At 58.5% G+C, this 22,724-nt stretch overlaps 2 protein-coding genes across 2 annotated transcripts; one reads left to right on the top strand and one right to left on the bottom strand.

Annotated features, from left to right (window-relative positions):
* Positions 1-370: 370 nt before the first annotated feature.
* Positions 371-7,029, bottom strand: Sds (serine dehydratase). Its single transcript, XM_070021429.1, has 8 exons — positions 6,956-7,029; positions 5,112-5,305; positions 4,842-4,881; positions 4,472-4,611; positions 4,191-4,282; positions 3,434-3,661; positions 1,641-1,765; positions 371-1,015 (listed from the first exon to the last, which is right to left on the bottom strand). Exons 2-8 carry the CDS (start codon positions 5,262-5,264, stop codon positions 807-809), a joined length of 987 nt encoding a protein of 328 aa, XP_069877530.1. The 5' UTR covers positions 5,265-5,305; positions 6,956-7,029; the 3' UTR covers positions 371-806.
* Positions 7,030-14,948: 7,919 nt separating this feature from the next.
* Positions 14,949-21,790, top strand: Sdsl (serine dehydratase like). Its single transcript, XM_070021414.1, has 8 exons — positions 14,949-15,004; positions 17,161-17,356; positions 17,488-17,527; positions 18,127-18,266; positions 18,950-19,038; positions 19,462-19,689; positions 20,474-20,598; positions 21,470-21,790. The coding sequence occupies exons 2-8, from the start codon at positions 17,183-17,185 to the stop codon at positions 21,661-21,663; spliced, it is 990 nt and encodes a 329-aa protein (XP_069877515.1). The 5' UTR covers positions 14,949-15,004; positions 17,161-17,182; the 3' UTR covers positions 21,664-21,790.
* The last annotated feature ends 934 nt before the right edge of the window (positions 21,791-22,724 follow it).

Genomic DNA, 22,724 nt, shown 5'->3' with positions numbered 1-22,724 from the left:
ACTAGGTGTAGAAACCTTAGAGCCTTGGTGGCCTCATCTGCAAAGTGGGGCTGCGATGATCACAGCCACCCCAGGGTGCGGTGAGGGAGCCGGGAGCTCTGTGCACGCGCCACCTACTGCTAGCCAGCCCCCGTCAGGCCCCCAGTACAGGCCCGGCCCTGCTTCCCTGTCCCAAGAGGCCTGTGGTTACCAGGCACCTGACCTGCTTCTTGTTGGCTGCCATGATGTGTGTGTGTGGCTTGAACTCAGGGCCCGAAACTGGCCCAGCTTTCTTGGTCACAGCTGGTGCTCTACCACTGGAGCCATATCCTTCTAGCCCAGCTTTTTGCTGATTAATTGGCGAGGAGTCTCATGGACCGCCCAGCCTGGCTGCAAGCTGGGATCCTCACATCTCAGCCTCCTGAGTAGGATGACAGGTGTGAGCCACCTAGCCAAGATTTTTTGTTATTGTTTTATAAATATGTATTTATCCTTTTCAATGAAAAAGTGCACATTAGAAAACTGGTTGAGCTGAGCTGTGCTCGGGGGGAGGGCGTCCTGATGTGAGTCTGTGCAGTGCTCTCGGGTTCGGCTTGGGGGGAAGCCTGGGTGCCGAGTCCCTCCTGCTGAGATCTGGGACCCTGCCACGGACCCGGGGCGCTGCTCCAGGCAGCCGCCACCCTCGGGTGGCTGAGAGCGGTCCCTTGTTCCAGAGGCTCAGTTCAGCACCTCGGGGGGCTGCTGACTGGCCAGCCCAACTCTGCTCACAATCCAGGAGTATTCACGGCAAGGTGCAGGTGTAAACCCATCCCAGGCGCGGCCGGGCCTCACTCCGGCAGCCCGTTCTTCATGTCCAGCTGTGCCTTGAGGGCCTGCAGCTGGGCCAGGCTGATGTTGCTGCCCCCGCAGACAATGACCACCAGGGAGGACAGGGGCACCGGCAGCTTCCCCTCCCTCTGGAGCTTCTTCACCACCTGGCTGTAGATGGCAGCCAGGGCAGCCCCACAGGCGGGCTCCACCAGGGTCTTCTCATCGTCTGCAGGGGGGGGAAAGGGTGTAGTCAGGTGGGTGTGAGGAACTGCAAGGCCATTTGTGGAGCTTGGGGGTCATGGGCCAATCAGAACAGGCCACTTGCAGAGCTTGGGGAACATGAACCAGTCAGCTCAGCTCTGGCCACAGACTCAAGTCTTGGCCCAAACTCTCATGATCACACCGGGTAGGTAGGGCCCTCCGAGCCTGAGGCAGGGTCTAGGTTTGGTCCTGAGCATTCACAGATGTGAAATGGTGGTCATTGCTGAAGCACTGAGCAGCACAGCTGAGTAGCCAAATTGCCTACAAGTTCAGGAGAATTAAGTGGCAGCAGCATAGTGCTCCACCCTCTCGCCTCCAGTCCCTGTCCTAGGCTGAACCTAGAGCGAGTTCAGTTATTGACCCTCCTGCAAATCCAACTCTGAGCCCATCCTTTCCTCTTTTACCATGGCTACTAGGAAGCTCAGAATCAACATTTGAAACATTTAGTTACTATTCCCTATTTTTATGGTTACCAAACTTACATTTCTGTGTGTGTGTGTGTGTTTTAAACTTTGTCTACTATGAGAAAGGCCACATTCTAGACAGAGATAGGAGGTAAAATTGGGGTGAGCAGGTCCCTTGGCACATACCCACAAACTTCTCAATGGCAGCCACAGCCTCCTGGTCCGAGACAACCTCAGAGAAAATGGGGTGTTCCTGAAACACCTTCAGGGCCTGTGCCCCTACAGTTGCCACACCCAGAGCCTTGGCGACACTGGGAGAGGTGGGGATGCGGAGGGAATGGGGGAGGGGCAGGCGAGAGAGGAAGGAGGCAGAGATGGGGACAAGGAGGAGAGAAACAGGTGCATGTAAGAGACAGCCCCTGCAGCTCGGGGGCGTGGGGAGCCCAGGAGCCTGCCCCTCTCTGCCTGGGCTTCCAGGCTCAGGATTGCAGCCACCTCCTAGGTGTGACCCCATAGTGCCACGGTCCCCCACCCCTACCCCCGCCCCCACCAAAACAAGCACCATGCATGACGTAATGCATGGCAGCTTTTGCTGATACTAATTGCCTGAGTTTTGTATAAGGAAACTGAGGCGGGGGGGGGGGGAGGGTAATGGGGGGGGGATCTCCACAATGACCACTTCTGTCCCGGCAGGGAACAGAGGCCAGAACAGCAACGGCCAGACTCAGAAATCCAGAGGATTCCTGTCTGGGGCAGAGAACTCTTGTCTACTGTAGGTATTCTAACTGCACCCATGGAGACCTGGCATCAAGACACTTTCCCAGATTCCCTTGCAGCTAGGTGTGATCACGTGACAAGTTCTGTCCAATGAGAGGAAGTACAGTTCAGCCAGTTTTCAACACTATGATCATATGGAAGGGAGAGTGTGCTTTGGATTTGGAACTTGGGACTCGCTCCAGGCGACCGATTTAGGGTACAATGCTGACTCCCTTTGTGGGCAGGGGTTGGGGACAACTCCGTAGTAGAAGAATATGGTGAGTGAGGTGCATTTGATTTTTTTTTTTGACTTAGGGTGTTTTCACCTGATGATGTTTCCTGGGATGGAACCCTGTTACAGTCAAAAAGCCAGCTGTACTTTGTCTTTAAAGGCTGGGCACAGCCATTTGCCTTTGCTTCCTCTTTCCTGCCAGATGGAGGGTGGCCGTGCTAGCTGGCACGTAGGCAGCCATTTTGGACTTAGCATAGTGGGGCAAGAAACTCCAGGAACCTGGTCTCTGATGTGGACTTGCCCACGACATGGCGCCCTTCAGATTCTCATAGCAGAGAAAAATAAAGCTCTATGTTAAGCCACTGTTGCTGTACTGCATGCACCCCCAAAGCTAAGTGCAGCGGGACAAAGATTGGGTGCTGGAATATGAATGTCCTGAGAGCAAGAGGTACGGATATTTGTCATCTCTCTCTGAGATCAGCCAGTGTCTTGCACAAGTCAGGGACTCAATAAATGACTGGCAGATTAATGCTGTGTGTAAACCTTGATTTCTAGAAATGATTAATGTAGCCCGGTATCTCTGGTTCGCACCCCTAATCCTAAATACTCAAGAGACCGAGATCTGATCATCATGGTTTAAAGACAGCCCAGGCAGAAAAGCTGTGAGACTCTTATCTCCAATTAACCATCAAAAAGCCGGAAGTGGAGCTATGACTCAAGTGGTAGAGCGCCAGCATTGAGACAAAAAGCTAAGGGACGGATCCTGAGTTCAAGCCCTAGGACACACACACACACACACACACACACACACACACACACACACACACACACACACACACACATCCACTCGTTAATATTAACATTTTTACCCTAGGAAATGGGACATTGTTGGCATGCAGTCCCAGCCAGCCTATGCACAATCACCCACAGCTTTAGTTTCCTCGCCTGTAAAACAGGGCTAGGGGGCGTGGGAGACTCCCCGGCTGCTCACCTGGTGATCCTGGGCAGGGAGACCAGCTTGCCTTCCCTTGTGGCCGCGTGGAAGCTGTGGGCACCGATGGTTTCCATGGCGATGATGGGTACGTCCCCCCAGCCCACCTCCTGCAGTCCCTGGACCACTCCGCACAGCAGCCCCCCGCCGCCCACCGACAGTACGATGGCCCCTGGCTTTGTGCTCAGCGCCTCTTTCAGCTCCTTGACGATGGACATGTGGCCTTCCCTGGGGGGTGAGGTCAGGAGAAGTGGGGGACAGGTCAGGGCTGAGCTCTCTGGGGACGCCAGGCAGGGGTCCCCCACTGGGATGACAGGTTGGGTTGCACCTGCCCTCATCTGATGGGTCTGGGGCACCCCTGCCTGCCCCCAGCCCCGGCTGTCAGCCTGTCTGGCCTCTGCAGCTGCCTTACAATGTGGCCTCCGGCGGTGCCAGGAGGTGATGCCGCCAGGAGGTGACGCCCCTGAGCCGGTGGGTAAGGGAGACTTTGGCTAAACACCCCCACGGCTCCTCCGCGTGTGGAGGACCCACGGGGCACCCAAGGACGAAGCCCCAGCGGCCAGGGAAGGCTCCCTGCCCACCAGAGCCCCTTCCACCCACTTCCTGCCCGTGTCACTGAGTCATCCCCAGATGAGCTGCTTCCTTCCTCTCTGGTCCTTGCTCCTGGGGGGGGGGCTGCATTGGAGTCCCCATCTCTGTGGAGCTATGTGTGACAGACGCCCACCACCCACACCAGGGGACCCAGAGACCCACTCACCAGATAAGGGGGTCATCGAACGGGTGCACGTACACCCAGCCGGGGTTGTTCTTCACCAGGGCCTTGGCCAGCTCGAAGGCCTCCACCAGCGTCTGTGGGGCCATAGGACGGAGATAGGGGACATGGCTGGGATATGGGTGGGGCTTGGGATGTGGGCAAGGCCAGGATGGGCGGGGCCAGAGGTGGGATCCTGTCCCTCCCCAGGTGTCCTGGGAGGACAGGGGTGGGTGTGGCTGGGTGGTGGGTGGGGCCGGAGAGGTAGGATCTTGGTTGGCACTTACTTCTCCCACCACCTCGACCACAGCTCCTTCGCTCTTGAGCCGCTCCACGGTGAGCTCGGGCGTGGTGTTGGGCACAACGATGGTGGCGGGGATGCCCAGTTTCCTGGCGGCATAGGCGGCCGCCATGCCTGCGTTGCCCGCTGTGCGTGGGGGGTGGTGGCAATGCCTCAGTGTGAGTGACCTGGCCAGGTCACCCCTGCACTAAGAGCTCTGGTCTCCCCTTCCTCCCCCATGACCGCGGGCCTCCTCCTAGAATTCAGAGTGGAGACTGCGGGCACAGGTGTGTAACAAACAGCGCAGGTGAGGGCGCAGAGAGGTGGTGCGGTGGCCCGAGGACACGCAGCGAGGACACAGGAAGCTGCTGGCTTACCCGAGGAGCAGACGAAGTGCTCACAGCCCCGCGCAGCCCACTGTGGAGACAAGAGCGGAGGTGAGGGCCGCTGGGCGCGGCCTTCACCCCCAGGGCAGGGGGGCCAGCCCACCTAGCGCCCCTTTGCATCTGTTTGGGAGTCTGCCAGGTATGGGAAAGCAGGTGTGGGCCATCTCCCCAGCTCCCGAATCATGGGGTCCAGACCCTGGTCCTCAGGAGGAAGGAGGGCTCTCCCCCCCACACCCCCCTTTCCACCCCCCCGGCCTGTACCGTCTTGCAGAAGTGCCCGATGCCGCGGATCTTGAAGGAGCCGGAGGGCTGGGAGCTGTCCATCTTGAGGTAGACACTGGTGCCGGCCACCTTGGTCAGGGTCATGCTGTCGCGGACGGGGCTCTTCACGTGCAGGGGCTCTGCCGAGGCCATTGCGGAGGGTCCCGAGAGCTGGCCGGGTGCTGGCGGTTGCCCTGAGGTTGGGGGGGCAGGGGGGGCAGAGGAGGAGGCGGTGAGAAAAGCTCTGAGGTGATACTGTGACCCAAGACTGTCAACCTCAGCCCCAGCCATGAGCTCATCTTGGGCCATGAGCAGGAAATCTGTCCTCCTCCTCTGCTTCCCCAGTCTGGAAAATGGGGTGTGGTTTGGGCTGCTGGGGGAGCTCAGGTGGTGAGCTCAGAGCACAAGCTCTCTCAGGCTCTGTGGCCTCACCTGCAGGTTGAATCTTTTGGTCTCGCTAGGATTTACAGGGGAGATCTGATTCTCCCCCAGCTTGGGCAGAAGGTTGGATGAGGGCTTGTCTGGTGTCCCCTGCAGCCCAGATAAATCCAAGCCAACATCTCCATTTTTTTTTTTTTCTTTTGGTCGGTTGTGGGTCTTGAACTCTGGGCTTAGGCGCTGTCCCTGAGCTCTTCAGCTCAAGACGAGTGCTCTACCACTTGAGCCACAGCATCACTTCTGGTTTTCTGGTGGTTTACTGGAGATAAGAGTCTCACGGACTTTCCTGCCTGGGCTGGCTTTGAACCTCAATCCTCAGATCTCAGCCTCCTGAGTAGCGAGGATGACAGGCGTGAGACACTGGTGCCTGGCAAGCACCTCCATTTTTAATGTCACCATTGAGTCCAGACCCCCGGACTTGGCACTCCTGGCTCAAGGATAGACTGCAGACAGCTGGCTAGAGTTCTCAGTTATAAGGAAAGTGCGGGGAGTGGGGAGGGGCACCTCACCTACCTCAGCACATCCCTCTCTGACCACCCCACGACCACCCAGATTAATGCAGATCCCAGGCCGGTCACCTCCTCTCAGGTAGATGTCTTGAATGTCAGATATGGTGGGCACTTCACAACAGGTGCTCCTAGCCAGGCACTAGTGCTCACACCTGTAATCCTAGCTACTCAAGAGGCTGAGATATGAGGATGGAAGTTTGAAGCCAGCCAGGGTAGGAAAGTCTGAGATTCTTATCTCTAATTAACCACCAGAAAGTCAGAAGTGGCGCTGTGGCTCACGTGGAAGAGCACTAGCCTTGAGCAAAAGAGCTCAGGGACAGTGCCCAGGACCTGAATGCAAACCTCAGGACTAGCACAAAATAAAAACAAAACAAGAGTGCACCCCCAAATCTTCTGACGATAACTTTCAGTTCCTATGGTTATGACCCAGCCGCGGCACCCAGTCATGACCCCTGGGCATGGAAAGCCTGCGGATCTCACCACAAGGACCCCTTGTCAGGCAGATTTGGGGAGCCCCAGCAACCCTCTCCTGGGCTGGGCTCTCAGAGAAAGGGGTTCAGAGACCTGAAACCCATCCCACCTGCCGGAGGGAGGGAAGTGGCTTGGGGACTGGGAACACTCAGTGACTGTCACCTCTTACGGCTCATTTCCCCCATCCGAGTGGGGGTGAGGGAGGGTGGGAAGGTACAGGGGGGTAGGGAGGGATGGGGGCGAGGGGTGGACTCTGAGATTGTCCCACTGTACAGAAAGGGACACCAAGGCCTGGAGCCCCTGGCTGCAGAGATCTATCCGCCCCCTGTCCCTTACTTGCCCCCCTCTTCCCTGACAGTCCCCACTGGGATTCCCCAGCCAGTCAGGCCCGGGGGGGGGGTGTTAGCTGAGAACGGGGCCACTTACCCGGCAGAGGCGGTAAGGAGCTGCGGGATTGGATCGGTGGTCGGTGGTCCAAGCCGAGGGGCAGCACAGACTGCAGAACTGGACCCCCGGTGTGCACTCTGCTCAGGCTTTATTCCCCCAGCACCTCCAGGCAGCCAATGGGGTCCCAGGGCGCCCGTGAGGCCACGCCCACAAGGCCACGCCCCTGCCCAGAGCACACCTCCTGGTCGCTGGAGCTTCTGCGTTCTGGGGCTGGGTCTCCGGTCCCAGTGGCCTCGTTGCCCTCCCTTCCCTCCCACCCTCAGTTTCTTCATTTGCACATGGTAACATCAGCTACCCCAGGACTTGGGCTAGCATGGGATCCTGAGAAACCTTTAAGCAACTCAGCCTGCGAGTCCCAGGCTGCCAGGGCAGCCAGACCCTGTCTCAAAAAGAGAAAAAGAAATAAAAATGATCCACCCGAATGGGTAACGGCCACAGAGCCCTCCCTCAGCAAGTGGCCAAGGACCAGGAGAGGGCTCAGTAACAATCACCATCTTACAGAAAGAGAAACTGAGGGCTGGGCGTGGAGGCAAGGGCCTGCAATCCCAGCTTTTTGGAAGACAGAGGAAGGGCTGAGGATCAAAGTTCCAGGCCAGCTGGGAAAAATTAGCACGAGACGATCTCATTGGAAAAACTAATTTAGAAAGGCTGGGGGCAAGGCTCGACTGGGTAGAGCTTGCCTAGAGCGCACCGAGGCCCTGAGTTCAAACCCCAGCATCACCAAAAAGAACAAGGAAAATGAGAAGAGAAGTCTCGCTGCACCGCGCTCAGCCTCCTGTCCACCCTTGACTGTGTGTGTGTGGGGGGCACAGAGGGCCGTTTGCACACGCACACACACACACACGCACCTGGGCTGGTTCTCTCCCAGGCCCCCACGACAAAGATCTCTTGTCATCCTGGGCAGGTCAGGAGTATCGATGAGAAGGCGGGCAGCCAGGGCACACACAGCTGGCCCAGCCATCCCTGTGGGCAGGACACGCTGTCCTGGGCCTGCCCGGGGACACCCCCCGGTGTGCGGGGACATGAGGTGGCGTCCGGGTGTTCCTGGATCGGTGTGTTACATCTACGTGGCACATGGCCCTGCCATGCCATGTGGAGTCCCCCTGCCCCCAGGGTGGCGGGGCGGGGCGGGGTGCTGGGTCTCACGCTGCCTGCCTGGCCCTTCCTGGAAGCCTCACCCACGTGGCCATACTTCAGACGATTCTCTGAATGTGCCCTTCACCGTGGCGGACCTCTTCCTCCGAAACTTCCCCACCGGCCTTCACCACATGGGCTCTGTCCAGTGTTTCTGCTGGGTCCTGTCCCAACACCCACCTGCTGGACAGAGCTACAAGTGGGGCGTCTTGCTTGTCCAGTCCACGGCTGGACCTAGGTGCTCGCACAGCGTCTGGCACATAGTAGGTATCAGAGAAAGAAGAATAAAGAATCCCAAAGGTGCTGAGTTCAAGCCATACTTACAGCACACACAAGAAAGAAAGAAAGAAAGAAAGAAAGAAAGAAAGAAAGAAAGAAAGAAAGAAAGAAAAAGAAGAAAGGAAGGAAGGAAGGAGGAAGGAAGGAAAGAAAGAAAGAAGGAAAGAAAAGAAAGAAAGAAAGAAAGAAAGAAAGAAAAAATTTTCTGGGCACCAGTGGTTCACACCTGTAATCCTAGCTACTCAGGAGGCAGAGATCTGAGGATCCAGCTTTGAGGCCAGCCAGCACAGTGAGACTGTTATCTCCAATTAACCAGCCAAAAGCCAAAAGTGGAGGTATGGGTCAAATGGTAGAGCTCTAGCCTTGTGTGAAAAGGCTAAAGGACAGTGCCAGGGCCTGAGTTCAAGCCACAGTACTGTCACAAAGGAAGGAAAGAAGGAAGGAAGGAAGGAAGGAAGGAAGGAAGGAAGGAAGGAAGGAAGGAAGGAAGGAAGGGGAAAGAAAAACTCAAACAGCCAACTGAGCACTGCAGGCATGGGCCGCCCAGCCGTGCAGGCAGACAGCTGGACACACAGCCATCTTTCTAGCGCAGCCAGCCCCTCTTCCTGGGAGCTAAGCCCGTGTCTGGTCAGCATCTGTCACCCAAATGTCATAGCAGCTAGGTGCCATTGGCTCACACTTGAATTCCTAGCTACTTAGAAGGCTGAAATCTTGAGGGTCGTGGTTCAAAGCCAGCCTGGCCAGGAAAAGCCATGAGACTGTGATCTCCAATGAGCCACCAGAAAACTGGAAGTGGCACTGTGACTCAAGTGGCAGAGCGCTCGCCTTGAACACAAAAACTCAGTGTCAGCACCCAGGCCCTGAATTCAAACCCTTCACAACTGACAAAAAATAAAATAAAGCCAAAGCACAAGCGTGTTTTCCAGCCCGGGGGGGGGGGTTCAGGGTCACTGGTTGCATCCCTTCCCCCTCCTTCCCTACTCCCCGCCGTTCCCAGCTGCTGCAGTCCATGCCCAGCTCTACTCTGGGGGTGATTTTACACTGCAGACATCATCTGATTGTCATCGCTGGGCTGAGGACTTGCCATTCTCCGGATGGAAGCCGGGGGACTCCCCATAAGACTACAGTGATGGGGGGGGGGGGCGCAGAGAATGATCTGGCCCCGATCTCAGGCTGTGAAACTGTTAGGGGGGAGAGAAGAACTCCTCCTTTGTTCTTTCATCTCTACCTCTAGTAACATGGCCAGGACTAAGCCCCGAGCAGAAAGACCGCGTTCTGTTTAGGACGCTACTGTTCCATTTCCAGCTGCTACTTAAGCACATCGCTCAAAGTCGTTCAGCTCTAGGTCCTGGCAGTTTGCCACCTTTTTTTCACTCATCTGGCATTGTGCCACGGTTCAGTTTGGTCCAAACCTTGCTGATCTGTTTGCACAACCCCAGTGTTGTCAGTGGCGGGTGCTCCCAAATTTGCGTCACTCCCTGGGTGACAAACAGCCTCTCTGTGTGCGCTGATATGTAAAACCGGACACCTCGTCCACGGTCAGGACCCAGAACACAGGAGCCTGGGCCTGGGGTCAGCCAGTGTCTGAGAAAACACTCGAGGAGAGGAGGTGGCCGGGCAGATTTCCCTGGGGGAATTCTGCCCACATTCCATCACTGGAAAATCAAAACGTTTGCTCCACGATGAGATCTCAGACCACAAGTTCCACCGAGAGTCCTCATTGGCTTGTTTGTGTATTTCTTGTTGATACTGGGGTTTGAACTCGGGGCTTTGTGCTTGGCAGGTAGGCAGGCACTCTGCATCTTGAGCCATGTCCCTAGCTGTTTTTGCTCTAGTCTCTCATGTTTTTACAGGTTTGGACTGTGATCCACCTATTTATACTTCCCGTGGTGGCTAGAATGACAGGAATATGCCATCATGCCCCATTTCTTCAGTTGAGATGGGGTCTTAACTGAGAGCTGAGCAAAATTGGCCTGAACTTCCATCCTCCCAACCTCAGTCTCCTGCTCACTCTCTGCTTCCTTCGGTCTCCATATCCAGACTCCAGAACAGGGTCAGTTTCCCCCTTTTTTTTTTTTAAATTTAATTTTATTTTATTTGTGAACATACTGTACAGAGGGGTTACAATTACATGGGCAGGATAATGTGTACATTTCCTACCAAGCATTGCAGCCTCCTCCTTTGGTTTACCCTTCACATCCCTTCCCAGCCTCCCCCTTCCCCCTCAGTTTCCCCTTCTGTCTGAAACTACCAGGGTTTGGTTTGGTTTGGTTTTTGCCGGTCCTGGGGCTTGAATTCAGGACTTGGGCTCTGTTCTGGAGCCTCGGTGTGCTCAAGGCTAGTTCTCTACCCCTTGAGCCACAGTGCCAATTCCAGCTTTTTCTGAATAGTCTTACTGGAGATAAGAGTCTCACAGACTTTTCCTGCCCAGGGCTGGCTTTGAACTGCAGTTCTCAGATCTCAGCTTCTTGAGTAGCTAGGATTACAGGTGTGAGCCACTGGTGTTTGGCTAAACTACAGGGTGTTTTTTTTTTTTTTTTTTTTGTTGTTGCTTAAGGTGTGTGAGTGTGTGTGTGTGTGTGTGTGTGTGTGTTGCTGATACCTTCAACACAGAGCGTGGGTACCCTCTGTTTCTTAGCTTTTTCATGAAAGGCGGGTGCTTTACCCTGTGAGCCGCAGCTTCACTTCTGGCTTTTTTTGGGTGGTCCATTGGAGATAAGCGTCTCCGGCACTTTTCTGCCTGGGCTGGCTTTGAAGTGGATCTCAGCTCTCAGCCACCAGAGCAGCTAGGAGGCAGGCAGGGACTGGAACCTGGGCCTGCAGCACAGACCCTAGCACTGGCCCCGCCCTGGGTCCTGGAGCAGCTTTGGAATCGGAAGATGCTAAGATGATGACGAGAGCCCCCCGCCCCCCGTCCCAGGGACCCCAATATCACCCCCTTCCAGGAACTCCACTAATGAACTAAGTCTATGTCCTGAAGTCTTCACTTCCTTCCGGCCTAGTTTCCTCTGGTCTCCTTGTTCCTGTCCCAGGATCTCAGTGGACTCAGCCTTCCACAGTGCCCCTGGCTGGGACGTCCCTGGCCCTGGACTGAGGTAGGCCGTGACGGCACTGGTTATGGTTTTGTGACCAGGTGCTGGGTGTGCCTGGAGCTCTCTGCTCTGGGGAGGCCACAGAAGGAGAATATCACCTTCGACCCCCCCCCGTTGCCCCATCCAGGGTCCCCAGGCTCAGAGGGGGTTTGTCGTGTCTCTCCAGGGTGAAGTTTTCTGTCTGGGGGTGTGTGGGGTGATTTTGAAGGTACGCTCCTTTGTACTCTGCACCGTCTTGTTTGTTCTGGGTACTGGCCGTTCCTGTTTGGGGAATTCTGTCTGCCTGCGTGTCATTTAGGCGTGATAGTGACAGCGTGTGGAAATCACTGCTCAACACCCAAAGATCTGCAGACTCGCCTGGTGATGACCCCGTCCTGGGTCATGTCACAACTCTCTATACCAGGGCTTTCAAGACAGCAGCTGCTTCTTTTTCACCTGTGGCTGTTGAAGCCTAAACTAAGAGAGAAAAAAACAAAACAAGACCCAAAGCCCACGGCTTCCCATGCTTCTCAGACTTGAAGATCTCAGCAGTCCCCACGGGCCAGCAGCAGGCTGCTAGAGAGTGGATTGTGGGCAGGACTTTTCCACTAGTGTGTGTGTGTGTGTGTGTGTGTGTGTGTGTGTGTGTGTGTGTGTGCCAGTCCTGGGGCTTGAACTCAGGGCCTGGGCTCTGTCCCTGAGCTCTTTTGTTGAAGGCGAAGCACTCTACCACTTTGAGCCATAGCACCACTTCTGGTTTGCTGGAGGAGAGAAGAGTCTCACAGACTTCCCTGCCCAGGCTGGCTTTGAACCACGATCCTCAGTTCTCAGCCTCCTGAGTCACTAGGATTAGGGGCAGGCATGAGCCACCAGTGCCGGGCTTTATTTTTTATTTTTAAGAACATCTTCTAGAGCCCAGCTGGCCTGGATTACAGGCATGTGCCTAGCTGCTTTTAACTTTGTGTTACCAGCCTGACAGTTTCAAAAGGCCTGCTGGGTGTTGGGGTTTGCAAAACCCCATGGCCTCTGTTGACTGTTGACTGGGCTCAGTCCAGGAGGGGACAGAGCTGGGCTGCAGGAGTTCCTCACCCTCCCTCCCCGCCTGCCCAGAGCCTGGCTTCAAGCCATTTGCTGGGTTGAGAAATAATGGCTTCATCCCAACCTCCGGAACCCAGGACCAGAGCGGCCCCTGTCCTCAAGACTCCACATAGACGCCCTCCTCTGTTTCCTGGGCTCCGGTTTCCCAGTCATAAAGCATGACTGAGGGGTCCCAGGCTCCAATGCACCCAGATTTTTACTTCTTGTGGTGCTGGGGAGGGAAGCGGGGGGGGGGGGGCTGCCCCTCCCCCTGGCTCCCCAAGCCTGTGGCTGGGCTGTTTTCATCCTCTGGGGACGAGGCTGAAGGCCCCCTCCCCACCCCCGGGCAGTCACTGGACAGTCACTGGGGACTGGCGGCCACAGGTCCCGGCCTCAGCGTCTGGTCTGGGGTGATTGAACTTAGCCAGGCTTGGAGAGGCACTGCGCTGGCAGGGGGTACTGCGCTGTGAGTGTTGGGAAATTTGGCTGCTGGCTTAACTCCAGGGGGGGGGGTTTGGATGGTTTAGGGGAGCCCCCTACCCCACATCAGAGGCCAAGTGAAAGCCAGGGCTCCCCCTGCCCAGTGCTCTGGAGCTGAGGGTGAGGATGCAGGTTAATAAGTAACAGGCCCAGGTCAGGGTGGCTCGTTGGTGGCCCCAGGCGTCAGGGACAGGGGCTGGGTGACAAACACGCTCAGTGACCGGCTTTGCCTCACCCCTGCCTGCCTGCCAGAAGCTTGGGCTGGAACCCTGGCTCTGCCACTGCTGTGTGGCCTCTGGAGAGTGAATCAGCCTCTCTGGCACAGCCAGGAAGTGTCAGAACTCCTGTTTGTATCGGAGCCTAAGATTTGTGTTTTAATTCATTCCCGGGGCATAAAAGCTCTCACAAGTCTGTTAGAAGAACGGGTCTCCCTCTCTCTCTGCCCCCCCAATATGCAAGGTGTGCTTCCTGGTCAAGGCTGAGCCGTGTGCTGAGCCCTGGCCTCCTCCGGGCAGCCCGCCGGGATCTCACCCTTGTTGCTTGTGTCTTTCTTTCTCTCCAAGCTGGAGGCCACTTCAGGGCACATTAACCAACCCCATTTTACCACCAGTGCCCAGTCTGGGGCAGAGTTCCCGCCAAGGATGGGTGGATGGTCAGTGTGAGGGCAGAGTCCCCACCCTGGGTCACGGCCAACCCGAGGGGTCCACGAGTCAGTCATCAAACCTACAGCGTCTGCCCTGGGCTGGCAGCTCCTTCTTTCTTTCTTTTTTTTTTGGTGGTTGTGGGGCAGGACTTGAACTCTGAGCCTGGGCGCTGTCTCTCCACTCTTCAGCTCAAGGCTAGCGCTCTACCACTAGAGCCACAGCGCCACTTCCGGTTTTCTGGTGGTTCATTCGAAAGTCTCAGGGACTTTCCTATCCAGGCTGGCTTTGAACTGCCGTCCTCAGCTCCAGAGTGGCTAGGATGCCAGGTGTGAGCCACCGGGGCCTGGCTGGGAGATCTTTCTTGAGTCTCATTTTGTATTTCACAGGTAGGGAAACAGGCCTGGAGGTGGGGTGGGATGAGGTTGGATGAGGGAAGGGTGTGGTCTGGGTGCTGTTCACCCGGAACCCCTGGGTAAGACTCAGACTCAACACTGGCACCAATAACCCTGCCCTCTGCCCTCCCCCCTAGGCCCGTTTCTCCAACCCTAAGCCCTCCTGCTGGCTCGCCCGCCGTGGCTTCTCCATGCCAGGCCCAGCTGCTGTGCACACGCGAGTGCCTGCAGGCCCCGCCCACCTCCCATGGGGCCAGGCCCCTCCCCCTTACCCCCCCCCTCCACCAGCCTGGGCGAGGCAGGACGGACTATCTTGTTTGTGGCTGAAGGTCCCAGGGTTGGCACATGTAGGTGTCCAATAATTACTTCTGTGTTCTTTATTTTGTTTTGTTTTAACAGTGCTGGAGCTTGAACTCAGGACCTTGAACGTCATAGGCAGGTGCTCTGCCACTGAGCCAGGCCCCCAGCCCCCTCCCGCCCCCATTCCCTCCTTTCTTTTCTCTTCTTTTGTCCTTTTATTTTCTCTCTTTCTTCCTTTCTGTGCCGGTCCTGGGGCTTGAATTCAGGGCCTAGGCACTGTCCCTTAGTTTTTTGTTCAAGGGTAGCACCCTACCATTTGAACCACAGCTCCACTTCCAGCCTTGGGTGGTTAATCCAAGAGTCTCACAGCCTTTCCCGCTTGATCCTCAGATCTCAGCCTCCTGAGTAGCTGGGATCACAGGAGTGAGCGTCCAGTGCTGGGCTGAGAACCCCAGCAGTGTCTGGGAGCCAGCACAGAGGACCAAATCCTCCCTGAGGTCCCCCCTCCTCCCCCAGGGCTCCTCGCTGTCCCTTTAACCCAGGAGGAGGGGCTGAGGCCAGAGTCCCGCCCTGGAGGAGGGAGGAAGGAGGGGCAGAGCCCAGCCGGACCAGACACAGGAACGCAGGGACTGTTGGACTGTGGGGTGGGAGGTAAGGGGCCTGGTCCAGCGGGGGTCAGGCTGAGGGGGGAGGGCTGAGCCCCCCTGGGGACATGGGGACACTGATCCAGCCCAGAGGCCTGTGGGAGGAGGCTGCATGGAGACCCGAGTGTCCAGTCTCTCCAGGCGCCCACAGGGCAGCCTGGGCAGCTGAAATCCTTCCAGCCTTGGTCCAGGGTGGGCAACAGGTGGCCTTGGGTAAGGCCTGGGATGAGGGAGGTGGGCAGAGAGGTGGCCCTTGCCTGGCACCGGCATCCTGACCACACTGTCCACGAGTTCCAGCAAGGCAGAGAGCAGCAGGGCTGAGGCTGGAGCCCTGTCCCCTGGCAGGGAGGGCCAGGCCGCTCTCCGTTCCCCACACTGGCCGAGGCCCTGTGCCCAGCCTGGCCCGGCCTCCACGCACGCGCTGTGGGTGCCAGGGCTTCGTTCCGTTGACAGAAGGCCTCCATCTCTGTGGGCTGGGGAGAGCACCCGAGGGCGGCTTAGCATCAAACACCCACAGCCTTAGCAAGATGAATGCATTTGCTGATCGGACAGGAGACATGGCCGCCCTGGACTCTGCCTGGGTCGAAGTCATCTTGGAAGCTTCTAGATGCGTGACCTTGGCTGGCATTCAGGGAGTCACAGGGCTTATCTTGGCACCGTTGTGAGTGCCTACTGGCTTGGCACTGGGCCCGGCGTGGCTGTTACCCGTTGTACCCATTGCCTGGCTCACTCATCTTCCAGGGCAGAGTCTGGTGTCCGTGCCCCCCATTAGGGGTGGGGGATGGGGGGTTCTTGTTTCTTCGGGGTCTCCCGGCACAGAAGCCCCAGGCGTGTCCAGCCTGGACAGGCCCTGTTCTGTGCTGACAAGGGCCAGAGGCAGATCGAGGACCACCCCCCCCACCCCATTTTCCTTGATGGAGGATGGATGTGAGGTCCAGGCTTGTGGGCCGTGGGGAGGGGTGGCGCCCCCTCGTGGTTGGTACTGGACCTGCCTGGGCCGGCCCAGGGCTTCCTTGCTTTCTTTTTCCTCCTGTTCATCTCTTTCCTACCTTCCTTCTCCCCTCGTCCATCCACCTGCTCGCTTACCTGTCCAGGAGTGACCCGTCTGGCTCTCCCTGCCGCTGCGGCTCCACTCAGAAACGCCTTTCCCCATGGCCCCGCTCTAACCCTCCCTTTTGAGGACTTAGAGATCCAGAGTGTGGATTGGCCTCTCTGCCTGCCAATCAGAAGGACCCGTGCCATTCGCTGCCCAAAGCCCCAGAGCTGGGGGGCTTTTGTCCAAGCACACTGGAGACGCTGGGTGACCCCTCGGGTACAAAGACACATAGAAATGTAAACACCTAAAAGCTTCAGCCCCCCCCCATCACAGAACCAACCGCTTACTGTGCTTCATGAGATCATTAGAACTGTGAACGGTGTGCTTGGGGACCGAGTTCAATTCCATAGGAAGAAACTCGGTAAGAATCTCTCTGTGTATGCCTCTCTCGTGGCTGGAATGGCAGGCACACATTGCTGCACCCGGTGTTTTTTTAACTTGGTTGAGATGGGGTCTCCCTTTTTTTCTTTTTGGCCAGAGCTGGCCTTGAATCAAGATTCTCCCGATTTCCACCTCCCCAGTAGCTAGGATTACAGGTGTCAGCCGCAAAGTCTTTAAAAAGTTTCTCTTCCCAGAGAGGACTTTCCTGACATGCCCCTAAATCACTCCCCCCTGAAGCCCTGTCACTGTATCTGTCCCTATAGCCACAGGACGCCCAAGCTCCACTGACCCCTCCACTGTCGGGACCCCCGCCTGGAACAACTTCTCCTCCTCCCCCTCCTCCTCCTCCTCCTTCCCCTCCTCCTTCCCCTCCTCCCCCTCCTCCTCCTCCCCCTCCTTCACCTCCTCCTCCTCCCCTCCTCTCCCTCCTCCCCCTCCCCCTCCGCCTTCTCCTCCTCCTCCTCCCCCCTTCTCTCCCCCCTCCTCTTCCTGGTCTTCATAAGTGCACGCGCGTGCTGTGGTCCCGGTGTGTGTGTGTAAATGGTGGCTGAGCGAATCCTCCGTGCTCTGTCACGTTCTGCGTCCACAGCCCCGCAGCCGCCCTGACCTCCTGCCCATGGGAAAGGGAGCCCCTCACCTATCCTGGGTCTCCCGCGGTGACCCGCTGACCCGTGTCCTCCCCGCAGGTCCCCGGGCCTGGCCGCGGGGATGCAGGGCGCCCTGGTGGGGAGGGCCCGGGCCGAGCCCTTCCACGTCGCCACGCCTCTGCTGGAGAGCTGGGCGCTGTCCCAGCTGGCGGGCACCGCCGTCTTCCTCAAGTGTGAGAACGTGCAGCCGGCTGGCTCCTTTAAGATCCGGGGCATCGGGCATTTCTGCCAGGAGGTGAGGCACAGCCACGCGGGCAGGCGCGGGCGTGAGGTCCCAGGGGACGTGCAAAGGGCCGGGGGCACCCAGTGGGATGGGGCCTAAGTGCGCCCCGCTTGGTGAGCCCCAACTCTGTGCTTCTCTTCTAGATGGCCAAGAAGGGGTGCCAACACCTGGTCTGCTCCTCAGGTGACCCCTCTGCTCCCTGCTTGATGGGGGTGGGGGTGGGGAGCCCGACCTCAGCCCAGTGCATCACCACCCCGCGCATCCCAGCCCCGGCCTGCGAGAAGAAGCAGGACTGTGAATCGGAGGCCGGCCTTGGTTCCATACCTAGACTGTCTTGGTGGTGGGGGGGGGGGGGCGGAGGAGGCAAATGAGCAAAGCAGAGGCGGCTTGGACAGCTCATGGCCCCAGAGGTCCTTGTCCCCTCCGAGTCCTCTTCCTGTAACCCAGGGCTTGTGGTGGCCACGGGTGGTGTAGGTGTCAGCGCTAGGCTGCAGGAACTGTGACTAGCGATGGGGTGAGCGGCGTGCGGGCGCGGCTGGATCCAGGAGCGGCCTCTGCAGTTCCGCTCTCGGTGGTTCTTCTCTCTCCTCCATTCGCTTGATTCTCACCCGGGCCTCACAGCGCGGCCAAGTCACCCCTCGGGAGTCCCAGGGCCCACCCGCCTCTCTCAGGAGAAAGAACCGTTCTACCGTTCTTTCTGTTGGGTTAGAGGGAGGAGGAGGGGGGGCAAGGCAGGGGGAGGGCTCATCAGTGGAGTCACTCACCGCCCCCCGTCTTCCCAGGGGGCAACGCGGGCATCGCCGCTGCCTACGCCGCTCAGAAGCTGGGCATCCCCGCCACGGTGGTGCTCCCCGAGACCTCCGCCCCGCAGGTGATACAGAGGCTGCGGGGACAGGGCGCCGAGGTCCAGGTAACGGGAAAGGTGAGGCCCCGAGAGGAGGGGACTCTCCCCCTCCCTGCCTCAGAAAATTGGCTTCCTTTTCCTGAGTGTGTGTGTGTGTGTGTGTGTGTGTGTGTGTGTGTGTGTGTGAGAGAGAGAGAGAGAGAGAGAGAGCCAGTCCTTGAACTCAGGGCCTGGGTGCTGTTCCTGAGCTTTTCTACTCAAGGCGGGTGCTCTACCACTTGAACCACAGCTCCACTCCTAGCTTTTTGGTGATGAATTCAGAATCTCAGACGTGTCCTGGCTTTGAACTGCGATCCTCAGATCTCAGCCTCCTGAGTGGCTGGGACGGCAGGCGTAAGCTGCAGAGCACGGCTTCTTCTCCTTTCCATGAACAATGGCCTGGACTGTGTGGTGTCCTCAGAGGGGCGGGCTCAGGAGCCCGGTGTTGAGAGTTGGGACCTGTGATTTGCCTGTCCCAGCAGAGAACAACTTGGGTGTGAGCCGGGGGCGGGGGGGGGGGGCGCAGGACAAGGAGAGGGTGGGAGGGCGGGACAGAGGGAGGGAGGGCGGGCTGCACTGCCATTTGCTTTGCCTTCCCTCTGGCTGGGAATGAGCGCCATGCCCCAGGCCTGACCAGGCCATGTGCAGTGTGGAGACCCTGGCCTCCAGCCTCCAGCCTCCGCTCCAGCCTCCAGAGGCCTCAGCTCCTGTCTTCTTTTCAGGTGTGGGATGAGGCCAACACCAGGGCACAGGAATTGGCCAGGAGGGACGGCTGGGTGTACGTCTCCCCATTTGACCACCCGCTGATCTGGTAAGGCTGGGTCCCCCCAGAAGCGCCCAGACCCCAATAAACCTCTGAGCTTGCCGGGTGCCGGTGGCTCACGCCTGTCATCCTAGCTAATCAGGAGGCTGAGATCTGAGGATCACGATTCAAAGCCAGCCTTGAGATGAGATCTTATCTCCAATGAACCACTAGAAAACCGGAAGTGGCACTGTGACTCAAGTGGTAGAGCGCTCGCCTTGAGCTGAAGAGCTGAAGGACAGCGCCTAGGCCCAGAGTTCAAGCCCCAATACCGACAAAAAAGAAAAACCTCTGAGCCTTCCTCTATCCAAAGGTGGGGGTCCCAGAAAATTCCCAGGTCAGCCTTCCCCCACCTTGCTGTGGCTGGGGAGGGGGTGCTAAGGGGAAGAGTCGAGAAGTGGGGGTACAGCGCCCGCCCCCCTATTTCCGCAGGGAAGGCCATGCCAGCCTGGTCCTGGAGCTGCAGGCGGCCCTGAAGACCCCGCCCGGCGCGCTGGTGCTGGCCGTGGGGGGCGGGGGGCTGCTGGCGGGGGTGGCGGCCGGCCTGCGGGCGGTGGGCTGGCAGCACGTGCCCATTGTCGCCATGGAGACGCGGGGCGCCCACAGCCTCCACGCGGCCCTGGAGGCCGGCCAGCTGGTCACACTGCCCAGCATATCCAGGTGGGCTGGGGGGGAGGGGACGTGGCAGGGGGGAGGGGGGAAGGTTCTGCCTGGGCACCCACCCAGTTCCAAACAGCAGGGGTGGGGGTCACCTCAATGTTTCCCCTTGTCCCTGGAGTTCCGACCGCAGTAACAAAGATCTAAGTTTAGCGAGAGCGCAGGCCAAGGGCGTGTCCCGAGTTCAATTCTAGCACCGCAACTAGAAGGAAAGGAACGATGCAGTTCGGTTAAAGCACGATCCTCGGTGACATTACGGAGGTGCAGGGGCGTTGCGAGGAATCCGGGGAGCAATAAGCAAGCAACAAGAAGCAACGGGAAACCACATGGCACTCTTTCCATTTTTGTCAGCTGTGGGGCTTGAACTCAGGGCCTGGGCGCTGTCCCTGAGCTCTTTTTCTCAAGGCTAGCACACCGCCAGTTTGAGCCACTGCTCCATTACTGACTTCCTGGCGGTTGCTTAGAGATAAGAGTCTCACATGGGGACCTTTCTGCCCTGGCTGGCTTTGAACCGTGATCCTCAGATCTCAGCCTCCTGAGTGGCTAGGATGACAGGCCTGAGCCCCGGCGCTGGCGCAGGAGGAACTCTTGATCAGAAGGTTGCTCTGACGGGGGCTGTCACTGCACAAAATGACACACTGGCTTTCGGGGCCAAAGACTGTCCCCTGCGGGCTGCAGGACGGGGGCATGAAGGGGCACAGGCTCCCGTGTGGGGGCCCAGGGTGGGCAGGGCAGAGGCCGATGGGCCAGCTCCTCCCTGCTCCCCGTCTCCCTCCCCACCCCCCAGTGTGGCCAAAAGCCTGGGCGCCAAGACGGTGATGGCTCGGGCCCTGGAGTGTGCGCAGGAGTTCCAGGTCGTGTCCGAGGTGGTGGAGGATGCAGAGGCCGTGAGCGCTGTGCAGAGATTCCTGGGTGAGTGAGCGCCCCGCCCCCCATCCCGGCAGGGAGTGGGCAGGTAATAAATGTTTGCTCAACGAACGGGGTCGTGTGTGGGTGTGTGGAGAGGGTGGATGATGGATAGCCAGGAGCAGGAGAAGGAGGGAGGGAGGGAGGACTCACAAATAGGTTGATGGATGGGGAGATGGGTGGATAGGTGGGTGAAAGCACTGATATATTGATCAATGGATGTCCTGATGGATGGACAGACAGACAGACAATAAAATGATAGATAGGGGCTGGCTGGTGGATGGATAGATAGATGGGTGGCTGGTTGGATGGGTGGATGGGTGGGTGGGTGGGTGGATGGGTGGATGGATGGATGGGTGGAGGGGTGGAGGGGTGGATGGGTGGGTGTTTGGATGGGTGGATGGGTGTGTGGGTGGATGGATGGGTGGGTGGTTGAATGAGTTGATGGGTGGATGGATGGATGGATGGCTGGGTGGATGGATGGATGGATGGGTAGATGGATGGATGGGTGAATGGGTGGATGGATTGATAGTTGGATGGATCGATGGATGGTTGGATGGTGGATGGATGGATGGATGGGTAGATAGATGGATGGATGGGTGGGTGGTTGGATGGGTGGGTGGGTGGATAGATGGATGGGTGGATGGATGGATTGGTAGTTGGATGGATGGGTGGGTGGGTAGGTGGTGGGTGGTGGGTGGATGGGTGGTGGGTGGATGGGTAGGTAGATGGATAGACAGTCTAGTGATGGGTGGTCAGGCTGATGACAGACATGCTAGCTTGTGGGCTGGATGGACTGATGGGCAGAAGAACGGACGGACGGCTGCAGGACAGGAGCCTGCTGAGCCGTGCCCCCCCCCCCCCCGGCTGCCCGCAGATGATGAGCGCATGCTGGTGGAGCCGGCCTGCGGGGCGGCGCTGGCTGCCGTCTACTCGGGCCTGCTGGGGAAGCTGCAGGCCCAGGGCCGCCTGAGCCCCTCGCTGGCCTCTGTCGTGGTCATCGTCTGCGGAGGCAACAGCATCGACAGCGGGCAGCTGCAGACGCTGAAAGCCCAGTTGGGCCTCAGTTGAAGGCCCCGGAGACCCCCGGGGCACTCGCAGCAGAGTCCCTGGTCCCCGCCGAGGACAGTGGGCTGCGTTCCTCCTACAGGAAGCCCTCCTGGATTGCCCCTGCAGTGTGGCCAATAAACCCTTCTGAGCCGTCTCGGGGTCCTGTCTTTCCACCTCCCCGGGTCCCGTGTGTGACGAGGCGACTTGGGGTCACACACAGGCACCAGGCCCGGCCTAGGGAGCTGGGGGACGGGGGAGGCAGCCAGGGGGACACTTCAACCAGGACCGGGCTGGAGAGGATGACCTCCATTTCCTCATGGACTTATTAAGTACCTGACCGTTCCAGAACTTTCCTCCTGTGTCTCCCTCTGCCCTCCCATGGCCTGGTGTCCATTCCCCCTCCGCACCTGGTGTGGACCGGGCCGGGGTCACCTGGCGGAGGGCCCCCAGGCCTTGGTGCCAGCTGGCCCTGGGACTCCACCAGGAGCCTGGGAGCCCTCGGGAGCCCGGATGTGCGGTCTGCTTCTCCATGGCCACACGGGGGCAGCAAAGCGCCTCCCACGGAGCCGGCTGGCAGCTGGGGCAGAGGCCTGCGCCCCGGGGGTCCCCTTCGCTCTGCCCCCCAGGGGGCTTCCTCCCAGCTGGGGGTGCCAGGGCCCATGATCCAGGGGGGCCTTGGTATGGAGAAGCCCCGCTGAACCCTCCCCCACGGCCTTGCCAGGAGACACGCTGAGCGTGTGGGGTTCCCGCCAGGCCCAGCTCCGCCCCCTGACTCTCCTTGGCTGTGTAACCTTCCAGGAATGTGCACTCCCTCTCTGGGCCTCTCTCTGCTTCCCGATGCCAGAGACTCACTGGTCACATCCCACCTGCTCCCTCTCCCCACGCGCCCCTCCTTTCCCCAGACCCAGCCTGCTTCCCCGGGTGCTGCACCTGTGGATGCCAGGACTTCAGGCCACAATGCCGCTGTGAGCTGGATACAGCCAGACCCGAGCCCGACCTGTCCTGACGCGCCAGCCTGGGGATCCTGCTCACCGCCTCTGTGTTGTCAGCTGTGAAATGGGCCCACGGATGACTTTTATTGT

Source organism: Dipodomys merriami, unplaced genomic scaffold (genome assembly GCF_024711535.1).
Source record: "Dipodomys merriami isolate MVZ:Mamm:240054 unplaced genomic scaffold, mDipMer1.0.p SCAF_142, whole genome shotgun sequence".
NCBI lineage: Eukaryota > Metazoa > Chordata > Mammalia > Rodentia > Heteromyidae > Dipodomys > Dipodomys merriami.
This window is presented reverse-complemented; position numbering and strand designations above follow the sequence as displayed.